The 27,896-nt window shown below is 42.9% G+C and overlaps 1 protein-coding gene across 1 annotated transcript in view; it reads right to left on the minus strand.

Moving 5' to 3' along the window:
* Positions 1-24,661, minus strand: part of T265_04187 (hypothetical protein) — a gene marked incomplete at both ends in the record, with an annotated part of 29,083 nt that extends 4,422 nt beyond the window's left edge. The window contains 7 exons of the mRNA XM_009168869.1: positions 1,768-1,880; positions 1,928-2,012; positions 10,653-10,736; positions 12,147-12,242; positions 18,605-18,770; positions 21,704-21,786; positions 24,439-24,661. Coding sequence (XP_009167133.1) covers positions 1,768-1,880; positions 1,928-2,012; positions 10,653-10,736; positions 12,147-12,242; positions 18,605-18,770; positions 21,704-21,786; positions 24,439-24,510 — 699 coding nt within the window. The remainder of the gene's footprint in view (positions 1-1,767; positions 1,881-1,927; positions 2,013-10,652; positions 10,737-12,146; positions 12,243-18,604; positions 18,771-21,703; positions 21,787-24,438) is intronic.
* Between the last annotated feature and the right edge of the window lie 3,235 nt (positions 24,662-27,896).

The following is a 27,896-nucleotide window of genomic DNA, read 5'->3' on the forward strand; positions in this document are numbered from 1 at the left end:
TTGGAAAAGGAGCTATGCATTGAAGGCAATAGCTTGGATGCACGAGCGCCATTGAGGGCGCGACTGGGCCATGTCTGACAATGTCTCTAGCCAATAATGTGGCCCGTTTCGGGGTTCCCATCCAGGAAGACGGCGGTGACCAGCGCAGCTGAGTTTGCTGGTAATGGCTTTTATACTTTGCTGCCAAGTCATTGTTTGATCGCCTCTGGCCTTCTTCCATCCTTCACGTGGTTGTGCGAAAAGAGCCCTTCGAGGAAGCCGGTCGACTGGCATACGCAGCACGTGGCCAAGCCAGCGCAACCTATGCAGTGTGATCAGTTCATCTATCGAGGGTGTGTTAATATACATACTGCTAGCTGGGGTTGATCTTCGATCACGATTGGTTGTTCGGTCGGTCGGTTCCGTTGATTGTTCTGCTATCCTGTGTCCTGATTGATCGATGATCACGTGAATTGTGAGCCTGGCCTCCCCTGCTCTGGTGCTCTGATCGAAGCCGGAGTGGTCCCTGACGTTGACCTCACTGGGTTCCGAATTGTGACTTTTGTTGATCCGACTCTAAGCAGTTCCTTGCTTCTTGGTCTGTGAATTCAGTATTTGGCTTTCCTTGAGTAATCCACTATTTTTTCGCGCGGTAAAGACACTCTCTAATGGCATGCTGAAACATTCGGTCCACCGTATAGCAACGAAAAATACGCTTCTGAGTTTTGTCCGAACTGCGTATAGAAGTAGACCCGTGAAAACCTTGTACTAGCCCACTAATAATAATTGTACAAGGAGCTCACCGCAATGTATACTCAACACTAAACGTCTCCCAAGCAGTCATGAAAGAATGACATCAGCGTGTACTCTAACTTCAAGCCCAAAGTTAGCTATGTATTTTAAGCACTCAAAAAGAGTTCTTTCTTCAAACTTTGCACAAGGATGATTATATTGTGTACGGTTCGATTCACAAAATGTATCTACAATTAGCGTAAGCTTGCTCGCTTCCTTTTACCTTCATTAACTCGAGGACTTGTTGAGAGCAGTGTGAGCCCAGCTTACATGGAAATTCTGTATCGCGCGAGCTTTACCACTTCATTTAAGGATGAAGTCACATGTAGAACAGAAAGGCAACCAGCTAAACCGGTCTCCGAATACACTTACTAAAGGATACGAAATTGCATGTTCCAGCAAAAACGCAAAACTCAAGTTATGACGAAGGTCTTGCGCCTGATCACTACTAGTCCCAAAATAGTGTTCATAGTCTTTCTTGATGTCGGCGGGCAAAAGATTTGGACATTAGTTTGCGATATTCTGTCAAGATTTGGCAGCTAGTTCCCTATAAAAGAGGCTTTGGTTCAACCATTTTAGTCACAGTGATCATGGGACATGACTATTTTTTCTATGTGACTACAACCGACTGTCTGGAACTCGATGTCTTTATCGTGATTATGTTGTATACAATCCTAACTGCCATATAAAATTGAAATGTTATCGGTCTGCAACATCTCTCTCGCTTTTGTCCTAACGAAGCGGATTTAAGGGACTTCGTATTTCAAACAAAACCTGGGTTCGGTATTTAGATACGACGTCAATGGCTCCTTTTGTGATATTATCGCACCAAATGGGCAACGAATGGGCTATTCTAATTTTGTCTGTCAAAAAAGCATGATATTGGGATAACTTTATCTTTCTTAAAGAATGACGAAAAAGTAATTGAAGATTTCGAAAATATTCCAAGAGCAATCCAAGTGGATAGAACGCAACAAAATTCAAGGTAGTTCTTACCTCGCTGTTGTCCTTACCGGCTGATTTGAGCGTCGTATACATGTGGGAGTAAATTATGTCCAGAGCATCAGATATTCGGCAGTACTTGACCAGGTATTCTATTGGGTCAAGACCTAAGAGTGTGTAAACATCATTATCGGCGTAAACTATTTGAATTTACCTTCAAGATCAACTGGATTCAAAGGCAGCTCGAAACGGACGTACCGTTCGGTGGAAGTAAGGTCACGGAGCACACCCAAACCAGTCTGATATCTTGTGAACTTTTGAACGGTAGATAAAGAGCAAAGAAAGCTTGATGTATAAGCGATTCAAGAAGTCATATCAACACAAACCGAACAATTGTACAACCAAATGGGATTTGCGATCAGAAATTGTAGCTACCCACTTATTCATGTCGACCGTTGACTCCACTAATTGGTTAAAAGTTTACTCACGCAAATGATTGTACTGTACCGTACTTTATCCTATTCTAACCAGAGTGAAGGGTGTGTTGTGAGACACTGATGACCGCAATGTTCGTGCCCGGTTACGGGTTACCTTGAAACATCAGGGATTGACCACACTGATTCCTTGCAGACAAACCAAGCCAACTCTTGCGCAAGCTGCAATGAACAATATCCTAGTAACATGACCCGCCGATAAGATGTTATTCTCGATACCTGGAACATTATCCCATTTCACTCACAAAAATAACACTGATCACCATCTGAAAAATCCGCTACTCGTTTTGCTGATGATGTTTTATGTAGCACAGTTAGTCTTTAAAAACTCGACAAACTATTCGCTTGGGAATAATGGCTACCAGCACTCGTTTTTTTGAGACAGAAGTCGTCCAGTTTTGGCACACTTTCGGGGCATATATGGCGTGCTATCCGAGAGGAGCGTGAGTCTGAGATACTACGAAGCTGCGTAACACTATACTAGAGCGATTGATAAGTCAGAGTTCAATTCGCAGTTGATTCGCGTTCAGGTGCAAACAGAGTGTAGTGTTTGTTTTGACGGTATCCTATTTAGACCAGCTACAGCTCATGATTCAACCTATCCGAAAGTAGTACATAATGGGACTTTCCGTTGACGCAACATCCCACATATGCTACCAGGTAAAGCGATATTTATTCGTCGACCCAGTTCATGATTGTATACAGAAAGCCTTCCCTGCAACCGTCGTGAGCATGGTCATCCTTCTGGTACGATCGGAACCGATTTTGAGTGAAAGAGTCAACCCGTTAACTATTGCATGTCTTGAAGATATCCTGACCAAGCTAGACTGAACACTGTTTATTGACCGGACGTCTCTCGGATAACTGCCCTTTAACAGGAGTCAGGAAAGGTACAGATCGAGAAACTCGATGGGTTTTTAGTTGCTTATTCCATTCCGCTTCTAGCTTTCTTCTTACGAAGGAGGAATTTCATTCTATAGTTTGCGACCTATTTCAATACTGTACAGAAACCAGCCTCAATGCAGTGAAAAAACGCCAAGACTTTGCAGTGTCCATATGATTTTTAACGAGCTGTATTTAGAACTCAGAACAACTGGACTGTTACAGAAGTTCACAAAAAGAAACAAAATGAACGCCACTTCCATCCTGAACAATAGCGTTTTACGTCAGCTAGTCAGTAGCCTTTAATTCCATTTGTCTGAAAAATGCAGTCTAGTTTTTTTGAAAATCCTGCTCTAGATTCCGAAGTTTGTAACCACCGGTCGTCACGTTCCTTCTGAACTCTAGACTTAGAGACTTTATGGAGATGGCTTCTGAGTACACTTAACCAGCTGAATGGTAAAATTCTGTTCAAGTTACTGCTTACTTAATTTATACTTTCACTCTGGCCTTCAATTATTTTTGAGCCTCTACAAATATATCTTTTTGTCACTCACTCGCCAGATGCTACACTCCAGGCAAACTGGCCCCGTTTTGCCAACCTCATTGGTTACTTTTCCTTATGGTGATGTCTGAACGATTTTGAATGACTTTCCAGTTTTCTTGAGTTTAGGTTCATCACTATGTCGGTTATAAGCGGGTTTGTAGTCTTCATTGGGCGAGGAATCAAACTACAGGCCAAGAAGAGGGAATACAGCATGGTTCAGGATCCTGGAAACCATACCTGATCCGATTCATATTTAGCTATGCGAACGCTTGGTTTTGTGACGGTGTAAACTCTCACTGAAACAACTGATTCAACTACACTGAACCGATTGTTGTCTCTGACCAGCTTGTAAATCAAGTGAACCAATTCTCACTTTCAACAGGTGTTCAAAGGCCGTTGGCAACTTGGAAGAAAAATATTTGAGCTCGGAAATCACAAGGATCGGATTACACCAAGAATCAAATTGAATTAAGTGAAACAGATCACAGCAACTTCTCTTAGTTTTACCTTTACGATATACGAGACAATTTTGAGGCGTGGTAAGCAAACATCATATAAAAGAGCAAGTGAACCCAAACTGCCGGTACGGGCTTTCTGACTCTGAGTCGTCGTAGTGATATGTGGGAATTCGAAACAACCATGAAAAGTCGAATAAGAACAATTGTTCTAACAGGAAAAACAAGGCACTGAACTTGCATACAAGGATGTCTTGCGGAGTCGCGACTGAATGAATGCCTGCTACTAATATTCATAGGTCTTGCGAGCATAAACACACAGTAGTTAACTTGGGGATACCTTAAATGGATGAAGCAAACTGGGTCTGAATCTGTCAATCTTCGGTGCTGTGGCTCCTCTCGAGCGTTTATTGACGAGTCACAGACTGAGATAAGTTTGTCTTCGTGCAGCCTGCACGATTCTGTAACACTACGTTACCATTTCGGGTTATTGTAATTCTTCCATTGATAGTCCAGATTTCATCAGAATCTGAGGATATGTGCTCAAACGTGCGGTGATTCTGCTATGGTTTTCAGTGTTTCAGTTCACAGTGTTAATCTGAGGGAATGCGTTTCGCCATTATTCCCGTAGACTGACCCAGAAAAGTATGTTACTCAACTACGGCCAGTAGTCGAAGCCCAGACAGGAGTGGCGTTCGAGACTCCAAGAAAACTGTGGACTTATTTATATTGTGAATCGCGCGTATAAGGTGACTGGCTACATGAGTGACACGTTGAATTTACTGGCGCCCAGATGAGGAATGTGGAAAATGTACCAGTCAGATTAAATATATTTTGGAAGTAGAATTCGACCAAACTTCAAAAACCGGACAGCTTAATGACGAACAGAATATAACGCTTACGAAACAAATACGGAATCTCTGCTGTCCAAAGTTTTTCAAGAGTGTCTTGATGCTGAATTTGCAATTAGGCCTAACTGACTCATTGCACTGATATAACCCCGTCACGAAGAGACTGGACCTTACCAAGATGCGACGGTTTGCGCACCTCAGTGGCCCATTGAGCTACGCTGAGGGATGTCCATGCGACACTCACAGTCTCTCGTACCAGACTGGTCACTGGTTAGAGGTCTGAAGAACACAGTCTCCTGGGCCTCTAGGTTGGGGGTTGGAACATGCGTAGCAACGTGTTCCGTAAAAATTGTAGTGTGCTTGGATTCCCGGCCCAACACCACTCACTGCCTTGTGATTGGGCTTTTAAGCCAAAGGCTTCCGTTGAGGACCCTAATCGTCCAGGTGTAAACGCCTTGACAGTATCCCAGCCCACCTACAACCATGATACCTAGTCATGGTTGTACGGCAGTACAGCGTTGATGTTGAACACTGGTGTCATGCTGTCGATGATGATAACGATGGCCAATATAACCGGTACATATGCTTTCCCAGATGACATGCTCGTGTACTTGGTATTCAGTATCAAGATTTCTCCGTTAAGCTTGTAACGTTGATCACGTTCTAGACAGTGGCTTGTAGGTTTAACAGACCTGTATGCGGAAACCCGTTATCTGTGACTTGGTACCATAGTCAAGAAGATGGATAAAGGTGAACCTACATCCCAGAGGCGCCCTAGAGTGAACAGTACCGACAAAAGAGAGAGGTCATTACTGCCGAACACAAAGAAAAACCGTTTATTCACGGACTGCAAACGTCCGCTTGTAGATACATATGGCAGCATTTAGATATTCTATTAACCCTATCACAGACGCTTGTACACTAAATGAAGCAAGATCTGGCAAGCTTCCTGTGGACCTTGTATGGTAGTTCAAAAAACACAATGGAGGACAATTTAACGGATTCAGGCTAGCTGTACACAATACCAAGAACAAAGGTCGATTAAAGCTGGAAATTGTACCTTGTTTGTCAATAAGAACACCGTAAATGTCTCACACTATCTTCCATGTGGTTTTTGTTCAGATACAAAACTAGAAATAACCATCGGTCAGCTAGTCATGTGTTTGCAGCAAATTGTTTACCGTAGCTGACTGTGCTCTGTCACTTTTGACCGAGTTTGGAGATTATTTACCTGCTTCCCCCCTAACTTTAGATATCCATTTTCAGTCAAATATAAATCTTTCTATTCAATTCACTCTCCAAACAGCATGATAATTATTTCAAATACCATCGAATGGAGACCATCCTGATAAGAATCACTGTATCACGATGCCAATAATGACGAGGGAAACACCACTTAGACAATAAATTCAGAACTTTTCTCTAATTGGTCGCTGACCTTGGCAACTGTCGAGCCACAGGATTGGAATTTCACCGGAAGAAACTTAGTCAGATTTCAAAAAGTTCGGGCACCCCAAGTTTTTTGCTCTTTGTTACTTTTATCATTATGCCGTAGCCACTGCCAGCTCACATCGGGTAGTTTCCAACATTCTTGTTCTTACGCTTACTTTAAGAGTTCGGGAAGCCCTTATTTTAACATTCGGCCTTCCACACCGCAAAAGGCTGGTGAAGTTTAATCATTATCTTTGGTTTGTCAAAGTAATATGCAACCGGTATGCACCAAAATGGGTCCCAATATCAACCCACAAGCACAACCTGACCCGCTTCTGTTCAGTGTCGGCAATGTTTTTTTACGTCGCTGCTCCGCGATCTGCGCCGGTGAATTCAGACGAGTTGTTAGTATATTACGTGGATGAGATATAAAGTCCGACAAACTACCCTTAAGATACCCTAAGTAAAATGAGCAACACAGTATGATTATAAATTAAATGGACAGCACATTTGGTGTGTTCGGTGAGACGAAATCTCTCGTCCCGACCTAAAGCTACCATCTTGACGTGGTGGTCTTGCTTCTGTGCTCCAATGATCCTGCGGGCTGTAATGGCTGGAACTTAATTTTACAAGATGCAACCATACCAGGAGCAGCCCAACGAAGAACAGCGAGTCACCGTACTGCGAGTAATCACATTACGAGGCAGTCTGGAGGTAAAGTCTTACTGTTTGCTGCGATAGGAGTGCGAAGGCAGAAAGGTGTTTCCCCAAGGCAACCAGCATGTCCATAATAATGGAAGCAGCGATGCTGCCTTCCCCCGAGAAAGGACGGGTTAATAAAGGTCAGCCTCAAGAAACGCACACTCCGATTGCTCAACATTTGACCGTGAACGCCGGGCATTAGTGAATATGGTCAAAATACTCTTAAAACCAAATAGCCCGGTGCTGCTCAAAAAGCACCTGCTGCAAGTAGCCTCATCGTGAGTGAGACAGTTATGCATTACTCCCTGCGTCCTCAGGCCAGGCCGGCGTCCTACATCCAAGTAAGTCAGACTATTGAGTAATTGGCTCCGGGTAGGGTCCCCCGAGAAAACCCAAACAACCGCTGTCTCGCGGTCCAGACTTTCGAATCAGAGGCTGGGGGCAGGGCACCCGAACAAAACCTTATATCTTCTCACTGCCTAGTGGGTCAGAATTTTGAGTCAAAGGCTCAAGGTGTGTACCTCAACTACTATTGAGTAATTGGCTCCGGGTAGGGTCCCCCGAGAAAACCCAAACAACCGCTGTCTCGCGGTCCAGACTTTCGAATCAGAGGCTGGGGGCAGGGCACCCGAACAAAACCTTATATCTTCTCACTGCCTAGTGGGTCAGAATTTTGAGTCAAAGGCTCAAGGTGTGGTACCTCAACTAAACGCCCTTCTTCGGCCTGGTAACCGGGAAGTATCATTTGCCCTTGCATCTCTCCGCTCACCAGCCTTCCCCCTCATTCCTCTCCAACCCATCGTATAGTGCAGTGAAATCAACCCATGTGTCAATCCCCTAGCCACTCTTCTGGAACAAATGTGCCTATGGCACACGGTTCGTAGCGGAGAAAATTATCTCGTCACAATGCTTAAAGAAACAAGGCTCTACTGAGTCATCGTACGAGGCGGGATTTAGACCAGAATCTTTTGCAGGAAACTGAAAGAAAACGATTGGGCTACCAAGCTTTTCCATGTAAAGTCTTTCCAGAGAGTCCATTTTTCGAAAGACTTATCCGAGTGAATATTTGTACCCCACATTTCCGCTCATCGCTGAAAAGTTGACGTATCTAACAAAAGCTCACAGTTGACCACACGTGCATGGGATCAGGTGCTGCATGCAAGGTACCAATCTGTTAGTTACACAAAGAGTTATCTTTCTCAACCAGCACTATTTGCTGGACAAATTGAGGTGAAGTTTACGGCTCCCCAGCTTTTCGGACAGTCTAAATACTGGTGGGTTCTTTCATCTACTGCAAAGTCTTCGGTAGCTGAAAGGATATAAAATTGCTCTAGATGTTCCTTCCATTAATCAATCTAACTGTTCAAAAACTCACGCAAGCGGTGGCTGTAAAAAATAACAGCTGAGTGGTCCGAAGAACATTGCAGTCGCTAGACCGTCTTGGCGTGACTGAGAGAACGAATTTACTTATGCCGGATAAGGTGTGTAGGACAAGATCATGGAAATACTACTGGCTTCAGATTCGCACGCCCTTTCCCTTTGTAGGATAACTCTGTATTTGCCAAGTGAACGCTATGCAAACCAGAGGTGGCCTTTGTTTTCTTGATTGATCCAAATGATGTTGGTTTTCAGTACATACATTGGAAACGTCACACACGGTTACGTTTAATCAGCTATGGTAAATCTTGGCATCATACGGATGCACCCAATCCATTAAGTGGCTTGTGACTGCAACGGGTCTCCATGATCTTTCTCTGTGCGTAGATTCCATGGTCAGGGCCACAGGCTAGTCTAGATTCAGAGCGTAGCGGTGTTGCGGAAACGCAGCTAACACCTGGTTTTAGGATATGGTATCGCACATTGTGTTGCTAGGTGCACCAAGTCACCTCAGTTATTGCGAATTTGTTCGAACGATTTCAGAGGAACACCACGAGGATTCGGTCTTCGACACTCGTTTGCGTACAAATGTGGTCTTGACCGGAGATTCACCTTAATACCAGCCGAAACTGTCGTTTATGGTCATTCGCAACTGAATGTGCCGCACAAAGACCGCCTCATGTTACAGTTGGTAAGATATTTTTCATGAAGGAAAGTAAAGCATGAGGCGGTCTTTGTGCAGCCCATTCAGGTGGAAAATACCATAAACGAGAACTTTCGCTGGGATTCAGGTGAGTCTCCAGAGAAAACCAAATTGGCACTCTAATATGCATATCTGTCGAATTTAGGTTCTAGTGAAACAAGGTTGATAGAAACTTGGGATCTGCAATCAACAGGCTACCATCGAGAAGAGCAAAGCTGATCATCGGCTGTCGGAGAATTTTCAGCAACCATGTGATTAGTTTCCTTCATGAAATGTCTCAGTGTTCTTGCAAAGAGTTTCCGATATATGTCGTTCCCAGACAATCGTATGTGAATAAGCACCACTGTAGCACACTGTAATAGGATTCCGATTCCTCCATGGGAACATTCACATCTAATGATACTTGTCACGTTATTTCGCCAGTTTATTTCTGAGGTGTATTGTGGCCAGGATTGTCCACAGATTTTCGTATTAGAATGGTGTATTTTGCTATCGTCTTAGTGTTCTGACCTAGAAAACGGATTCACGGAAGAAGAGATTCAACCGAAGTCATAAAGTAAATTGTGTATTCATAGAGTCCAATGCAGGTAATGCGCAGAAGCTGAAGACTGGCCGATGAGAGGTTAATCTAAAAGTGCGACACCTGAAAGTACATTGATAAAGATGTTTCATGATCTACACTTTCACGCCCTTCGAGGATGGCCGCAGCAATGGTCTGAGCAACATATTGTCGAGGGTGACGATGTTGCTTCGGAAGATAACTGAAAACATGGTTGAGTACGGTGAAGAAGAACAAGCAGCAGACCGATCTCCATGCGGTCTGAGCAGTCCTTCACTGAAGCCGATATTGATATTCTAGTTGCGTATATCTGACAGCCATTCACAGTGCCTGAGCAGCGTATACCTGAAAATTTTTCGAAGCATAATGTTTCTATCTCCCAAAAATAAGTGAGTGAATATGTAAATAGCTCAAAGAGTGAAATTCCCCATCACACACCACAAGACAAGCCTGAATCAGTAACGTGGAACAGGAGCAAGCGTCATAAACGAAATAATAATGGGAACTGACACGCGATTTCTGTCTGAGTAAAAATCAGTAGGTCAACGTCGCGTTTAGTTTCGTCCACACTCAACCGACAAATGCACTTTCACGGAACGGTATTAGTACTTGCTAAGTTAGCACGCGAATTAAGACTAATATACTTCGACAAACACAAGCGCTGGTGTTGACAAGACAAGCACCTCTCTCAGAGATGTCGCTGATAAGAAGCTAGAGGTAGTCTAGATTGACCCACTTACTGGGCAGTCCAGCCCCTTCTTGTCGGTTTTATTCAGTCTGTTTTATTATCGTCCGTAAGTAATGGAATTCTCTGTGGCTCTTTCAGTCAATCGGGGTCACTGTTGATAAACTAACATTTTTAACTTAGGTACAATGAAACGACATGTGGGCTGTCGAGGTCAATACATCATAAACAATAAAGCAAAACAATAGGCATTTACCTGTTCGTATTGGTATGCTTTGTCTCCTTTGTAGTCGAACACTCCTGTCACTCCTCTCTGGGCTTTGTAATCCAGCGAATCATCCTGAAATTTAGATATGAACGAAGGCTTTACCAATATAATCCGGACATTTCATTCCATGGACGCAATTAAATGTTGTATCCAAGATCGGGATCACTGAGATTGCACTTGATACCACTTCATTTATTCATCCTTATTCTGATATCCCGCATATTAAACTCACTCAGATAATTCATGTGAAAACGAGGGTTTCAGCCAGTAGAATTGATCGGGACACATGAGAGGTATGTGCTGGTTTTCAATAAAGTCACCACAGATGGATATGGACACCTAGTACACAGGCAGTCCTATCCTTCCGGGAGGCAGCGCGAAAGAACGAAAGAGTGCACAAACTACTATGTGATATTTGTATCTGTGCTCAGTTTACCTCTTAAGATTTGTTATACAAAGCAAACATCATGTAGAAGGACTAGCGTGACCTTATGGCTCCGTACAACGGATTATGGATACCGTGATAGACGTATGCCGTGCTAAATAAAGTTGCTCATTCCATGACAACTAAAAATAACCGTCTTTGACATGGACAACAAAAGTAGCGTTGACAATGATGTAAGCGAAATATGAACATCTCTGAGAAGTTTTATATTTTCCTGCCCAGCAGTGTTGGGTTACGAGTTTAAAGTGCCCTAACACTGCTCAATTTCTTGTCTTGGTTGACTGTCTGCGTACCGGCCATACAAGAAGGAGCAAGTCTGTAAATTTACAGCGCCTAGCTATATTACACCGAGAATCCCTGTCAAACGAAACATTTAAAGACTGGTTGTTATCGTAAAAATCGATTTGAAGCACCTTCGTTCCTGATTTGCACACTGGGTTTTTTTACTGAAGCTGATGCCACTGCTGGTCTGTGTAATTCCTGACATTCCTCCAGTTTATCATTAGTACGACAACACTCTGTGGCTACTCGAAAAAGATTCAAAATGTCGGTAATGTAAGTAACCAAGGTGATAACGCCATTTACAAATGCTCTATGCTTTCACCATTAAATGAAATTGTTATGCAGCCTATTGGCCACTTGCGATGTATATATATATACGCTGATCATAGAGGTTTCATATGCAGGGATCGCTACTCTTTCCAATGGAGGCACCTTCCGACAGGTGGGTTACCCCTGTAAAAAAGAGTAGCGAAAGGCATTCATCCATTCCAATTTAAAACAAGGTTGTTACTTCAGTTAACGAACTTTTTGCGATTGTCATAGCAAATGATAATGTTGTTGTAAAGTGGGGTAGAGGCAACCCTCCTAATCCATCGGAATCACAAGCAGTTCGTCAAGAAAACGATCTTTAGTCGATACATTAGGGCTTCATCTACGGAGGAGATTTACAAAGCCAGTCTGAAATGAACAACTTCCATGATAAATTGCTGGCTTTGGCAAAGATACCGAACTAAGTTGTGGATTGCGTAACTTACTGGAAACAGCGTCAGTTCCATGTCATCCAGCATGGGGTCATCGGTCAGAAATGTTCCACCTTCGTAATTTTGTGCACGTTTAGAGTTTGCTGCAGTCTGTTGCGAAAAAGTAGTGATAGCCAGGGGTGTGAATTAGTCGGGGCAATGAAGCGACACAAAAGCAAACTGAACTGAACAGCAGATGTCGGTCTCAGACAATGCTCTGCAATTTTCCCGTTCGTTGGACGACCGGATTTGACCAAACTGTAGACTACTATTGGTCCCACAAACGACCTATTGCTTTCACATGCTTGTTGATCTGGGCTTTTCTTCATTCAAACGATGTATACAGCAAACACCTTGCGCATCTAAGTAGTCGAGCACAAAAATGACTGTCATCGGTGATCAGCATACAGGCGCATATTGATCATTACTACTATGTTTCAATAATATTAGCTAAAACTACCGATATCTGTCCCGTGCGTGTCATTCTTTATTCTCACGTTTTTGGAGCTTAATAGCACAGTCACGCGTTTGTAATACAGAAACATGGTTGCATGATGGATATCGGACCATCAAGCGGTTAATACACATCAACTGCACACTCGTCTGGATGAATGGGATGATGTGAAATATTAACTTTCGGTAAAAGAATTACAACAGACGAAGAACAGAACACATCCTTGGCAGAATGCTTGAGTACGTGCAATTTCGTGGCATGATTTTTATTGGATACTGTCATCAGGTTACACTGTCAATCTAGCAGTTGGTAATGCTCATGGTGTGAAAACGAAATGGAGGCCATGCTCTTTTCTGGCATTACCACACCGGACTTGGGCAAACCACGTTCGGCGATAATTCAGCCGATAGATCTACCAGTTTGTCGACCTCCGTTCGGAGTCCAAATAGGTCACTGGCTCTTAATATGGAATAAACCGTAGTGAGAAAGGAGACGGGGCGGCGAAACTGTGCATGCTTTCTGTGAGAAACCAACAGGCGTGCAAATCGCTGGGAAAGCGTTTGGGGTGGAATGGTGTGCGCAATATGAGGGATATGAGGCTCTTGTCCACTGAAGACAGATCCAATTGAAGGTGACAGTGCATTTGTCCTTAGCAAAATGTATCTTCATTTTAGATGCGTGCAGTACACCCATTGTGTACGTTTGCCGTAGATGCCAATGTCAAGCAAAACCACTCATCAGCAGGCCTTACGGTATTGAGAACGTGGGTGGAGCTACACTTATTTGCAAAGTAATTTAGTGTCAGCAGTGTAAACCGAGGTCCACTTGAATCTCTTGTCTGTGATATTCTTCATGTGGATATGCTGCACAAAGGCCTTATTGTTCGGCTGGCACGATAATTGAGATATCCTAATGTGGTTCACTACTTGTGTACCATCTGATGTTCACATAGAAAATAAGGTTGATGGAGCCTCGTGGAATCCCTTCAATTGATTTGCCTCAAAATAGACGAAACGGGTAATCGGCTATCGGAGATTTTCTATAGCTGTATGGGTTTCCTGTTTCTTGATTTGAAACTGTTGTACACGAATGTGTTGATAGCAATTATTCAATGCCACATCCAGCCACTGAACTTGCGACTTTAATCGGCAACTAAGTCTCTGAAGCAGAAACATCCCCAGGGTTTGCTTTTTCACACTGTACAGCGTCGTCATCTATTATCACGTCAGTTAAATGCTTCTCTGTTCCTTTTTCTCGGAGGACTAATGCTCATCAGGATCGCATTGTCATTTCATAATTTTACTCAGCAGCGCCACCACAGATGGGTCAGGGCCTCGTGTACAACTTAGCTTCTGTCGGTTAGTTTGTTGGCCTCAACTCTGGACGTCTCACGAAACTGACTAACCGGAGTAAAATCTGTGGTCACTCGAGGCCTCGACTACTATATTTGCTGCAGTGATCAAATACCTAAAGTTGGACTCGCCGATCGCCATCAAGCAAGCGAATGCGTCTCATTCAAGGTGACCATCACTCATGATTCATCTGAAGGGAAAGAAAATTTAGCGGGCTAATTAGACCCAATTATCGTTGCTTTTTGTTTGCTCCGATAGTCCAAAAACCTCGTCATATCCTAGAAGCAATTAGCCGTAACTTGCTTTGCACATATCACGGAAAACGTGCTCACACCATGCCACCTCAGCCCCTTCTCCAATGATTTGCATGCCTGTGGGTTGAAAGAGTGCATGCACAGCTTCTCCACCCAGTCTCCTTTCTCAATACGACGGATGGTTTGATTCGAAACTAACCTCACATATTAAAAGCCAGCGACCTAGTCGGACTTTGAACGGAGGTCTACAAAGTGGTAGATCTGTCGGCTGAATTCTCGCCGAAGGTGGTTTGCCCAAGCTCAGTTTGGTAGAGCCAGGTTGCAGAACAAAAGTAAAAAGACCTGTATAGCGATTAGGAGTATCAGGCTAAGAAGTTTTCATCTTACATGAGGTTGAATGTGGGTTTAGCAGTACATTAGCCACAGAGATGGATGAAATAAGCTAGTGCTTCTAATATCTGTTCAGTGATCCATAGCAAGGGTAGAGCCAATGAAACTATCTTGCATGCACTTAGTTTCACATATTTAACGGCCATAACTGTGTTTTATCGACGGTATACCAGATCGGGTTTGCCCAAAAAATGCGTGTCCAATATATGCTTTCACCTGGTCGTAACGACACTTTTGGCGTCGTTTATGTTTCCTAGCTTTACGGTGGCCGGTGAGACGCTAACCCGAGAGCAGCAAGCGGGATTCCGGCTTGGTAGAGGTTGCGTTGACCAAATCTTCAAACTCCGTCAGGTGCTAGAAGAACGTCGTACATATAAGTGATCCACAATTGCATTGATCCTGGATTTCCAAGGCACACTCGACTCGGTTGACCGGTCTGTTCTGTTTGACGCAATTCCCCACCAAGGAATGCCCCACAAGTTCGTGAGCATAATAATCTTTTTGTCTTATCAAAGTTCCGGGTCTGGAGAGTATACGGCAAGCTCTCCAAAAGGTTTCGTACACAAGGTGGTGTCCGTCAGGGATGCCCAATTCCTCTGTTCCTATTCAACTTCATGATAGATAAAATCATGAGACGAGTGCTGGAAAGTCTCCAAAATCCTAGTGTTTAAATAGCCTGTGACGAAAGCCTTGTCGATCTGGAATATGCAGATGAAATCGTTCTCATCTTCGAGAAGGAAGAGAAGGTGCAGGTGTTTTATGAACAACCAAAGTCATCCCATCCTTTGATGTGCACTATGCACCCACAAAGAGTGAGGTCATGCCCGTGGACATACAGTCACTGAACAAGCCACTTACAATCCAGCGGAGCGTTTTACGTATCTTGTACGTTGTAATAGTTTTCATTCTAGTGCGACAGATGAAGTCAATGCACGAATCCGCAAGGCTCGGGTCGCGTCTGCTAATTAGAGGCGCCTATGGCATTAAAGTGATCTATCCCTGAATATCAAGGGACGCGCGTATCATGCCACAGAGCGGGCCGTTTTGTTGTATGACCGTGAGGCTTGGTTTGTTCGAACAGCGAAACTGAGGCGACTTCAGGAGTTAGACAATCGCTGTCACTTGTGTAGGTTGGTGTCGATGAATCCGTATTGAGGCAATTACAAAATACGTTTTCGGTTGTGCAGCGGGGACTTCCATTGAAGAACGTCTCCAGCACCAGAAGCTGCGTTGGTTGGGATATGCGTTGCGTATGCCTATCCATCTTTTGCCGAAGAGAGTGTTGTTTTTCATGCCCAACTCAGAGTGGCGGAAACAGAGAGGTTGCCAGCCCTTGACCTGGTAAAGGTGTATGAAAGGAATTTCGGAACGTTTGGGTACTGTCGGTTCTGCTCGCCTTCCAGGATGGAGACCGCGTTGCCCCCCCCCTGCGCCTGGTTGGGGACACAGCAGGATGTGGTACCAACTATTTCCAGTAGCGCTGCACTTGTCAGTTTTTATCCAGATTGCCTGAATGAGTGTCTGGAGGTATAGGTACCGCGAACGGCTCGTGATGAGTAGAATGTACTAAGCTGCACTAACACAGACCCAACTTCCATTTCAGAAATATGACGGTTACATATCCTCCTTCAGCATTTAATCTGGCTTCATTATCATCTATGAGAACTTTAGTTTGAACTTAAGTTTTTTTGGACTTCTAGAGTGTGATAAAGTCAAAAGGACACAAACTTTGAAATATATTCCGGCCATCCGCAGTGGAATACTGGTTATAGCAAGGAAATTACTACACACATTCCATTCAAACAGTCTTCTAATGTTTCGATGGCGCATCACAGTTGACTGAAAGAATACAGCCAACTCAGTGAATGGATGTCAGCAAACCAAGTAAGATACTAATCACCATGCACTGAGTAAAAACGACTTCAAAATCTGCAGGCATGCGCAACCATACCGTAATCATACAGAAATCACACAAGTTTCTTGCACTTTTGCGGTACAGTTGAACTACTGCTGGTATAAGCAGTAGACAGAAATTCAATTTGGGGGCTCGTTGACTCAGCACAAAACGCGAAACTGTTGCTGCAGTACGTTTATACTGTTCGCTTTCATTGAGTATGGTCCTTTGTGGATTTGTACGCTCGTCCAGATGCGACTGCTTATCATAAGTAGCAAAAGCACAGATTTTTGAAATGTTCAACGCTAGTGACTCGTGATAAGGATGACAGAACTCCATAGTTCAAATCGACCGTTCAACACCGAATGACTTCACTTTAGGCCTACATCTCGAATAACGTACGAATCGACAATGGGATGTTGGAAAACAGTCTTTTCATCATGACCAACTTGAAGAAAGCACACAATGATTGTCCACTGGTGTCTATTATGTTCAATTGATAGTACCAGCCTCGCGCCGTACTTTACTTTCTGAATAAATTTCGGGTCTCTAATACTGTGGCAGTAACTTGACCTGTAATGTAGAAGCGAGTCTTGACTGAGATATTCAGTGGAGTATTGACGTCAAAAACATCTCACCACTCATAGTAGTCAGATGGCCTGAACAAATCAGTAGTCTACACCTAGAAGCTCACCTCATGAAAAATTTACGAACGATCGCAAGAATATTAAGCGTAAAATTGAAAGAAATGTGCGTTTTGGATGTGCGTGTGGACATAATCGCATCTAACAAAATCGCTGTGTTGGTGGAGAATGACCCAGAGTTTTCGCGACGACTAAGTGATTCGCATGGTCTGTGGAAGATAATCCAGTCATTTTGGCTGTCTGGGCATTCTTCGAATTCTAATCGTTTTGTGGTGCAAGAATAGTTTGTCCGGTTTGGAAAGCAGTGAAGATCACATTCTGTCACGAAAGTCTCCTTATTGCAGCCTGTGACGGTTCTTGAAAGAAAAGACTGCGGTATCCTACAGTGTGAACAGTCAGAATGACTGACCACAACTTCCTGACCAACCGACTACTTGGTTGGCTGCGCAAACTTCTAGTAATCATAATTTCTCCGGGTTATACCAGTCATCCCTACAAAAAACGCCAATGAAATGTAAACTAGCCTGTTGTGGGCGTGGGGTGCGGCAAGCGCCATATCAACATACGGCCGGAAGTCTGGGTGCCCCAGGTAACTTGGTGCTGTGTTATAGGAATTTCAGGTTGGAAAAACTGCAATGTGTCGAAGGTCTAATTAGAGTTACTCACAAATGATAGACTAGCTGGTCACACTTCATTGTTCCATTAGAACCAGTTGACCAGATTTTCGAAGTAACCAATTTTTCTCAGCCACGTGCCAGTAGATTGCCACGCTTGAACACCACATTATAAGATCCATTGAAGCACTGAAGCACGAATGTGATGATCAACAATCTTAGTCACATTAGCAATTGCGTCTCTCGTGGATGTGGACCCTGAGGCTTAGGGATTATCAAAAATACTTGCAGATAGGCTGTGATCATCTGTGAGATACTTCCCCCAGTGTTCCTCAAAACTAGCTTGCTCAAGGCTACTAGATCAATCCACTAGTGTTTCGGATTATTAACTCCAAAAAACATATTTTCCAATCGAAAATCGTTTATATTTAGCGGACAGAAACCCTATATTATCTATGAGCTGTTCATAGCATTCTCCGACCGGTCTTTGATTTCGACACTAATATTTGTCGGATTTCTAAGGACAAAGCTCGTTTACAATCACTAGAACACAATCTTAAGGAAATTTGACAATCAGCAAACAATCCGATTAGTTTGAACGAAAGTTGGCTCGTATAACCTGGATAGAAATCAAAGCAGATTACCTTTAAGAGAATTAGAAGAGGGACCGCGTTAGTTTTCTGAATTGTCATGTTGTTTAGCCGAACTTATTTCCAACGGTATTTGTTAGTCAGGGTGGTTTCATCTACAGCCCAGCACACTAAGTGCTCGACAGGCATCTCGATTGGTTAAAGTTCTACCTAGTTTCGAGTAAGAAAATAACCGAAGAAACCAAGTGAACCAAACGACAACTCATGTAACAGAGACTTACGGATCGATGGATTTGGCTGGTTTGCTGTAAGCGTAGCTGAACCTTTCGTCCTCGACCCAAACCCATGTTGAGTAGATTCAATCGATCAGACCGAACAGCGCTGCTTTCTCTGGCTTTTGGTAGCAGGCTTTGTCTAGGGCTAAAGTTACTGAAAGTTGTGCTTGTTCTGGATTTCGGTGATTTGGAGCATATGTGGGATTAAAAAATACAGTTTATAAAGTTCGGAATCGATTTTATAAAAAGACGAACCCTAAGCAATTTCGGCAATGCCTCGTCCGAGTCACACAGATCTCTTCAAGGGAAATTGTCAGATAAGCATGTCAACCTCATTATGAAATAATTTGTAAAAAATCATCTTTCTTTGTGAGAGCAACTTTGTCAGTTGGTAGTAAACCACATCCTAAATTTTATTACTGTTCAAACCAAGTCTCATTTGTTAAAAGTTCGTGAAATTTCCATGCAGGTTGTTCATAGTTTAGCATCAGACGACTTCACTTTGCTTCACCGTTGAAATCAAGAGCAAGAATTCTAAGCTCCGGTGAGTCATTTTTGCGCATTAGTTACCCCTTTGATAACCTGACTTAGGAGCTGATCCGCAACCACCATGATAACCTGACTTAGGAGCTGATCCGCAAGATAATAGTGCACTACACCAACCCAAAAATTGCAGGATTGTGCTTACCAGGGGATGATTTCCAGAAAACCTGAGTGTACTGTCTCTGGTGGAAAGAAATTTGACGCGTATGCCAGTTTTATAAGGAAAAAATGCGATTTAACTATTTTTTTTTTGGGGGGGGGCAAAATAAGGGACATGCGGTTGATCATTGCAGCGACCTTGCCGAATGTCATGTAGGTTAGCTGGTGCCAACGAATACATGCAAGACCACTATCTAAGGGACTCCGAACCACTCACTACTGATCACCGATCAACATAAAGCACAACTGTCAGTGGCTGTCTGATATCCATAAACTGCTGTGTTACAAAGCAGAGATATCTGCTAAGCATATCTGAAGTGACGAATTCGACGGTAGCAGTCATTCATCCATGTTTGAATCTGTTTGAGTTCGTAATCAGTTTTCTGGCTGACACTCGATAACTTGAGGTATGTTGCTCAGTGACGGATACACAGTGGTGTTGCTCGTGAAGCAAGACCACCTGTTTCTTTGTCCTCACTTTCAACGCTAACCCCGTCATCTTTATTAGTTGGAAGAACACTCATCTTCATCATCATCATCATCATCATCATCATCATCATCATCATCATCATCGACAGCATGACATCGGTGTTCAAAACCAATGTCGAAAAAATATGGGTGATTGATTAGAAGAACAATAAATAAGTGAGTAGTCCTATATTCGTTGACTTTCAGACCAGTTAAAGACAGCTCACAATGTAACCAGGGGCAACGCACACCACTGGTGGAATTCCGGATTTTATGGCATCGGGAACAACTTGGATGTCAGAAGGAGTGCATTTAGAGACATCAGCGTCGTATTCTTTGAGTAGATTTTCAAACTGTTTTGGAAAACGCCGCTTTACAAGAAAACACAATGTAAGTCGTTGCGCAAAGTCATATAGAGGGCGACGGAGTAGGTTTTCACAAGGGTTTTGACATAGTTTCTTGTTCTGTGAATAGCAAACCAAAGAGCGACAGAGCGCAACCTCTGTAAACTGCAGGATAGAAACAAGATGCGCTTACGATCCTACAGAAGCGTACGTTTACTTCAAAGCTATCCTCATTTGGATGGCATCTTTCTGCAGGAACGAAGAGGATGATAACGTCTGATTCTACTATAGAAAAGTTGCCACTGTTCGTTTTGGGTAAAAGTGTACCACCACAGTTTTTCAACAGCTTCAACGCAAACCAAACTATTGTGCAATGCAAAACAAAAAATACCCAACGACTTAGGACACTTTTCTGAGTTTGGTTCCTTCGAATAAACAAAGTGATCAGTTAAAGGAGTGTTATTTTATGATGGAAATGCAATCTAAGTGCAAACTAAATTGACAGAGTCAAACTGCATATTCTGTACTCTAAAACTATGTCCAGAGGACTGCTAGTTGATGCAGAATTCATTCAATCGTTGAAACCGGTCTATAGAAGGTGGTGCTTGAGCCAATTTTTGGCATAAACTGCTATACCTTTTGATCTGCATCATACTGTTTGAAAATGGTGTTTCATTATTGTATTTTCAAATCATGTCAGAGTATTCAACTGTACAAAATGCGGTTTTTGGCTGAAACAATGATGAGGAGCATCCCAGTCAACAAAGTGAGCAAATGACCCACCATCATGTAATTCCCACACAATAACCCTGTGCAAACGGATTTAATCTCACTGAAAGAAGAGTGAAAGGAAAATTATTCTGTTCTCCAAACTAGTGTGAGCCTACATTATATACGAAAAAAATCAAGTGACTGAAGACGGAGCACGCTGCAGTACATGCATCGAAGGAGCACTCCTCAGCAGAACCAGAAAGTAAAGATGGGTTAGCATTAGTGGAGTGCTATGCATAGCTCGCCTCCCAATCCCCTCACTTAACAATACACCTACAGTGCTTTATTTACGCACTAATTTATCAGCTCTCGCCTCCAATGCACAGCAACCTACCCCACCTCCCGGAATCATCGGTGAACTTAATTGTGGCAGTTACGACTGTACGACAAGTACGCGGTTATTACAGCTGGCGATGGTGATGCCGATAACACTCAATATTCACTTCTTATCTTTCCTGTGCTAGATATTACCCAAAGAAAGTATTGTCAACTTTGAAACAGCTACACTCTCATCGTGGATTAATCTTTTATTGGATCGTAATTATTAATGATTTTTACTTCAAGGCAATCAGTAAGATAACATGTTTGTTTCTCCTGTCTAGATACGGGAAAACCACGTAGAGTTTGTGACTATAGATTCAAACGCTTTTCCCCCCAAACATAGTACGCCTTCAAGAATAAAGCAATTTTAGTCTATCCCAAAAGCGCGTGCTCTTTGAAGGTGTACGTATATAGTGTTCGTTTTCTTGGATATAAACGATACAACAGGCTCAATATCAAATTGTTATTCCACTTCGGTGTTGCCTCTGCATGCACTTACATACTAGTTCTGTTCGACACGAGTTCATTGTCAAACATGTCAGGATGTTCCTCCGTTTCAGGTCCTTTTGTTATGCGCTCGGCCTGTTGAGTAGAAAAGTCACCACAACATTTCATTGCAGATATTACAAGCTAGTCATCATGGGGCATTTCACAGAATCTATAAGGGAGAAGTGCTTGGGTTCAACTCGCTGAGACTAGAAATCGCCAAAGTAATACCAGGCGATGGACGCAGGTGACATATACAGAACAGTTCGCAAACACACACTACTGCTATCAAAGATAAATCACACTTGATACTTAGCATAATTCACGGAGACATGAGGAATGGATGATACTGAATAAAACTTTAGCTACGATATCTTTTGAAGGCATAACTCTGATAATTAATTATCCTGTCATTCTGCCTCCTACATTTCTGGTTTGTGGCTGAACTGAATCTCAGTAATGCACCGTTATCAGAACTTGCTGACTAGCATTCTGCCTCCTACATTTCTGGTTTGTGGTTGAACTGAATCCCAGTAATGAACCGTTATCAGAATAAGTGACCAGTGCCATTGCGATTTTGGCCCACTGCATATTTTGGAATTTACAATATTTTCTCAAAGACAGCTACAATTTCTGACGCACTCCTCCTGAACTAGCTATTAAGCACCTCACCGTTAACCAAACTATCAGGTTGCGACGAAAATGGAGTCAGTTTACAGTCTGTTTCTTGTTTAAATTAAAAACCGCGTTATCCGTAAGTGAAGACTCAGTGTTGAATATTTTATTCTTCCTAAAAAAGAAGCTGTCTATTGTCTTCCAGAAAAACGCACGGAAATGCATCTGCCGTGTTGTCTTTTACTACTCGATAGATTCCCAGCTCATCAATTAGTAAGCCACTGAAAGGTTTTTTGGATGAAATTAGGGTTTTGTGTAGCCTATAACCTTTCTGGTGATCCAACTTTAAATCTGTCTTGCCTAGATCGAACATAAAACTTCTGGCGCCTATAAAGCAGCTCCAAACCCAAGATGTAAAATACAGCGTCAGGGGACACGTGTGCGATAGGTTGAGTTTTGTTTTGAATGTGCTTAGAAGAGGAGCACCTACTTCTACTGTCAAGGGGGAGAGTTTACACCGCGGTGGTGCAATCCATACTGCTTTATGGATCAGAAACTTGGGTCCTACGGAAGATGCCAGTGTTTGATCTTCGTTGTCTCCGAAGCATTGGTCAGGTCTGGTGGGAACCTCTCATTAGTAATGCTGAAGTACGCCGAATGGCCTTAGGAAGAAGGAACTCTCCCGCAATAAATGAATTACTCGCGCTTCATAGGCTGCGCTGGTTGGGTCATGTACTTTGCATGCCAGAAGGTCGTCTGCCTTGCAGAGCTCTTTCCGCCCAGCCCTGTGCTGAGTGGAAGCGACCGAAAGGTGGACAATGTATGGCCTGGCAACGAAGTACGAGAACACTAGTCACTAAACTAAGTCTGATGGACAACTATCGCCTCCCTGGTTAGGGACCTCGGGACCCAAATCACCAGTGGTTGCTGACATTGGCGGAAATGGCCCAAGCGCGCAGTCAATTGCGCTTGCGCATCAAACCTATCGCCTTCAATGCGTAGCTACCGAATTTCCGAACAAACTGAGCATGCCTTGGTTTTGTATTCCACTTTCCCGTTTTCCGGAGATCGGAACTGAGCAGCTGGAGGCGGAAATGGCCCAAGCGCGCAGTCAATTGCGCTTGCGCATCAAACCTATCGCCTTCAATGCGTAGCTACCGAATTTCCGAACAAACTGAGCATGCCTTGGTTTTGTATTCCACTTTCCCGTTTTCCGGAGATCGGAACTGCAGCAGCTGGAACCAATGTGCCTATGGCGCACGATTTATAGCTGGTAGACTGAGCTGAGTTTTCAGTCTGAATTCACCTCAGATTAAAATCAGCAGTACAAAGCTGCGGAAATCGGCACACGGACCTTTCCTCGTATCTTCATAAATGGTGGCAATCACCTGAAGCGTTTTGTGGGCTTGGCCTGTCCGTGGGAATATACAAGGAAACATGAATAGTTGAGGCTAGTTTTCGTGATCTTCAGTGGAGCCGGCTACTTATCAAGTCCACATGACTTGATTTTATAGATGGTAGTTATAGAGCAGGGCATAGACCGCATAGACTCCAGACGAATCACATTGTGTTTTGTGCATAGTTTTTACTATCAACAGATTCATAAGTTTTGGAAATTCAAAAAAATCTCCAAAAATTACGAAGGTTCTGGGTTTTGGATTGGTAGCCGAAAGTGAGCAGCAGCACTTTTGATGTGAGAATTACTTCCTGAAAAAGTGTTTTTCTTTACAACAAAGCACTAATTTTGGGTGACAGTTTGGTAAAATATCTTTTTGATACCCGAGCACATACTGTCACCTCGCCATGAAATTTCTACCAGCGGAAGGAGTCGCACACTTAATTTTTATGAATAAAATCGCTTTCTTGCAACGCAACTCCTTCTGAGAAACAGCTTCATTTCGTCGAAACCAAACAAAATGGAAAGCTGTTCCGGAGGGGTGGAGGTTACATAAACCTCAGCTAATCACTAAAGTCCTGGTATTGACTGTGCTCCTCTTTTAAACAAAAGCATTTTTCATTTCCCAGTCAGGGCCAAAACTCAGATCAATGTACACTTAGTGTTGGCATGAAATGTTGTGATAAACTAACATAGTTCAAGACGCAAAACCGGTGGCTGCCTGCTAGTTCACTAACCTGTTCATGTACCAAATTTTCGATTTTCTCCATATCACTGGTTAAATCCGAATCTCCAAAGATTTGTATCATGGAATCCGATCTTGCTAGGTGCGGGACATGCAATCTGTTCCACTGTTTACAAGGCTTCTGTACTTACTTTAGGTGCGCACTCAGCCTTTTTGTCAGCATGTTTACGTCAACCGTTGTTTCACCAAAATTGAGACTCACGGAATAAAAGAACGGTGGGTTTCACGTGATTTGAAGCATCTCGTTTGAACTTAAGGACTGATCGATGCGTAAGTGCGCCTGCCTTTTATTGCTCAAGGAAAGGTATGAACAAAAATACCTGTAAATAATGTTCTTCCATTAACTTTTCAGTTCATTGTGATGCGCAGGTTTCCTTATTGATGCCCTAAAGTCGCTATAAATGGCAACTGACGCAGTGTCGAAATTCTACTAACTTTGTCGACAGTGTTGTACCAAAATTTCTGCCTGCTCCGATATTATTACTGTAGTTTGCAGCAAAAGGAACAGCCGATTTTGTGGAACAATTTTACCATCTATCCAGAATGTCAACAAAACCTGAATATCACCCACCTTTGGGACTATGTATGTTATACAATATGAGAATGTCTGATGAGCGTAGCAAAGTGCGAAAATGCATGCTCTCCCGGTAGAGATTATAGACCTGCTACACAAGAGGCCCAACTAAAGTGAGTATATATAATTCAGTTAAGAGATCACTTCACAGTCGGATGATGACAAGTTTACAAACTGGGAGATCAGTCCTAACCGTTAGCAGGACACCAGTGGACACTGTGTCCACTGTATTCAAGTTAGGACATAATGAAAAGACTGTTTACCAACATCCCATTGTCGATTCGTACGTTATTCGAGATGTAGGCCTAAAGTGAAGTCATTCGGTGTTGAACGGTCGATTTGAACTATGGAGTTCTGTCATCCTTATCACGAGTCACTAGCGTTGAACATTTCAAAAATCTGTGCTTTTGCTACTTATGATAAGCAGTCGCATCTGGACGAGCGTACAAATCCACAAAGGACCATACTCAATGAAAGCGAACAGTATAAACGTACTGCAGCAACAGTTTCGCGTTTTGTGCTGAGTCAACGAGCCCCCAAATTGAATTTCTGTCTACTGCTTATACCAGCAGTAGTTCAACTGTACCGCAAAAGTGCAAGAAACTTGTGTGATTTCTGTATGATTACGGTATGGTTGTGCATGCCTGCAGATGTTGAGGTCATTTTTACTCAGTGCTGGGTTGCTATCATTCATTCATAGCGTTGGCTGTATTTTTTCAGTCAACTGTGATGAGCCACCAAATCACCAGAAGATTGTTTGGATGTGTAATGACTTTCTGGCTATAACCAGAATTCCAGTACAGATAGACGGAAAGGAGTTCAATTCTTGCATCTGTGGGAGTTTATCACACTCTAGGAGTCCAAAAAATTAAAGTCCAAATTAAATTAATCATAGTTGTTAATGAATTCAGTTTCAAGAATGACTAGTTAAATACCGAAGGAGGATATGTAACCGTCAGATTTCTGAAATGAAAGTTGGGCATGTGTTCGTGCACCTTACTGGATTTCACCATTTCGAGTTGTACAGTATTACGAAGGGCAACCACGTAAAAACACATAGGTGTGGGATGTTTTGCTGGAACAGGTTCAAACGGAATTGCTGCTGATGCAGTTTTACCGGCCACAAATTGGTAAATCAGCTGTTCATTAGAAAATTTGAGCTATACCTTCCACCAGGCCTCTTTTGTAGACCCATCCGTTTGGGTACATTTCCAGTCCACATCGGTGATTGGAAACGTGGTCATGTGTCTCCATGACCATCGTAGGCAGAAAGATCTGCTCACAAGAATGCACACCTTTTACCATCTCCAGCAACTTCCTAATGAATCCAATTGTTGTGAAATACCGAAATATGCTTGTAATTCGCGATATAATGGAAGACACAATGGGCTTCTAAGGGTGAGCGATCACGAAAAATGGCAAATCTGCGAAAATAGTGCCTAAAAAAACCATGAGATATGACAATTTAGACTTGTATCCTTTTTTGAGAAGTCTGTCGGTTTTCTCGAGACAGCCTTCATTCTACACCCAGAGTTTGTGTTTTCAACTTTTGATATGAATTTCATAAGACTGTCTACTTATAACATTTTCGATTGCGTAGTACAAATCCCGTCGATATGCATTAGGTATACACTCGCTGTAGAGAAGAGCAGTCAATAGCAGTAAAGTTCAAATGAACCACCAACCATAAGGCCAGTTTGGTCCGTCGGAACTTCAGAATTGTGTCGCATTTTTATCCCTGTTAGTCCGACCCCGTGCGACAGAATTTCATTTCCTTGCGAACACGGGTGCTAGAGACTAGTAATGCGCAGATAGATAGATAGATATGCGCAGAAATTCACAGCTTTTGCCTCAGATTTCATTAGCCGCATGGCATAGATCTTAATAGGACTCTAAGAAAACCCCAAGCGAATACTTGTAATCTGATTTCCTACTGAATTTCGAGGCTGAATGTTTTCTTCAAGGTCAGGTATCCTTGAGCCAAGGCATGCCTACTGTTCTCCATCAAGTAGAAGTATAGAAGAAGTGATTTTCAACTGCTTTTTCTTACTGGCCATCTTAGTTCCAAAATAATATCTTTCGAATGTTCCGCATGAGGAATTTGATAAAGAGGTTAGTTCGGGTGAAACCACAGGCTGACCATGACCATACAAATCTTTCCAGTTTGTCTGATGACTTTTGATCCGGTAGATTTAACTGCCCAGATTACCAGTATTCGACCTAAAAGACTACGTCTGACAATCAGTGACTGGTCTTAGTACACATCAGATGTGCACACGAGGGTGTGTCAATGCGGTATTTACACGGATGTATCACGCATAAGTGCCTGTTCACACTGCACTGTGGGTTAGTTGAGTGAGAATAATCTATTTTCGATCCGTCAAAAGTCAACTTGCTTAGCGTTTTGGATCTTCCTGACTTTCCAAGCTTCAACGTTTACCTTGAAAATCAAATATCTGAGACTGGTTGATTGTTAGCCAGTCACAAACTTTTGCTAATTAGAACGCTCGGTCGTGGCCCTTCGAGAGTACTTTTTTGTCTTGAGGGATGCTTGGTGGTACATCGGAATCAGGGTTGTTCATTTTAGTTGATATATTTGGCTGACAGAACAGGCTCCATATCTGAAGCTTCATAAGCAAACTGGATTGGATTGCCTTGAGAGACGGTTTGATGTGCCTAGATTTGCTATGTGTATAATCTCGATTGGAGATTAATGTGTTGTTCTTACAGTCAAGCGGCTCCAATTACTGGAAGTTTATGAATTCGTATAACTATTTGAACACCCAAAGTGGGCTTACTAGGAAGAACGTTTCCATCATAAATTCTGAGTTAAGAATCATCGGGGTCTCACTGCACTTGCTACAGCATATATATAT

This window comes from Opisthorchis viverrini (genome assembly GCF_000715545.1).
Source record: "Opisthorchis viverrini unplaced genomic scaffold opera_v5_66, whole genome shotgun sequence".
Classification (NCBI taxonomy): Eukaryota; Metazoa; Platyhelminthes; class Trematoda; order Opisthorchiida; family Opisthorchiidae; genus Opisthorchis; species Opisthorchis viverrini.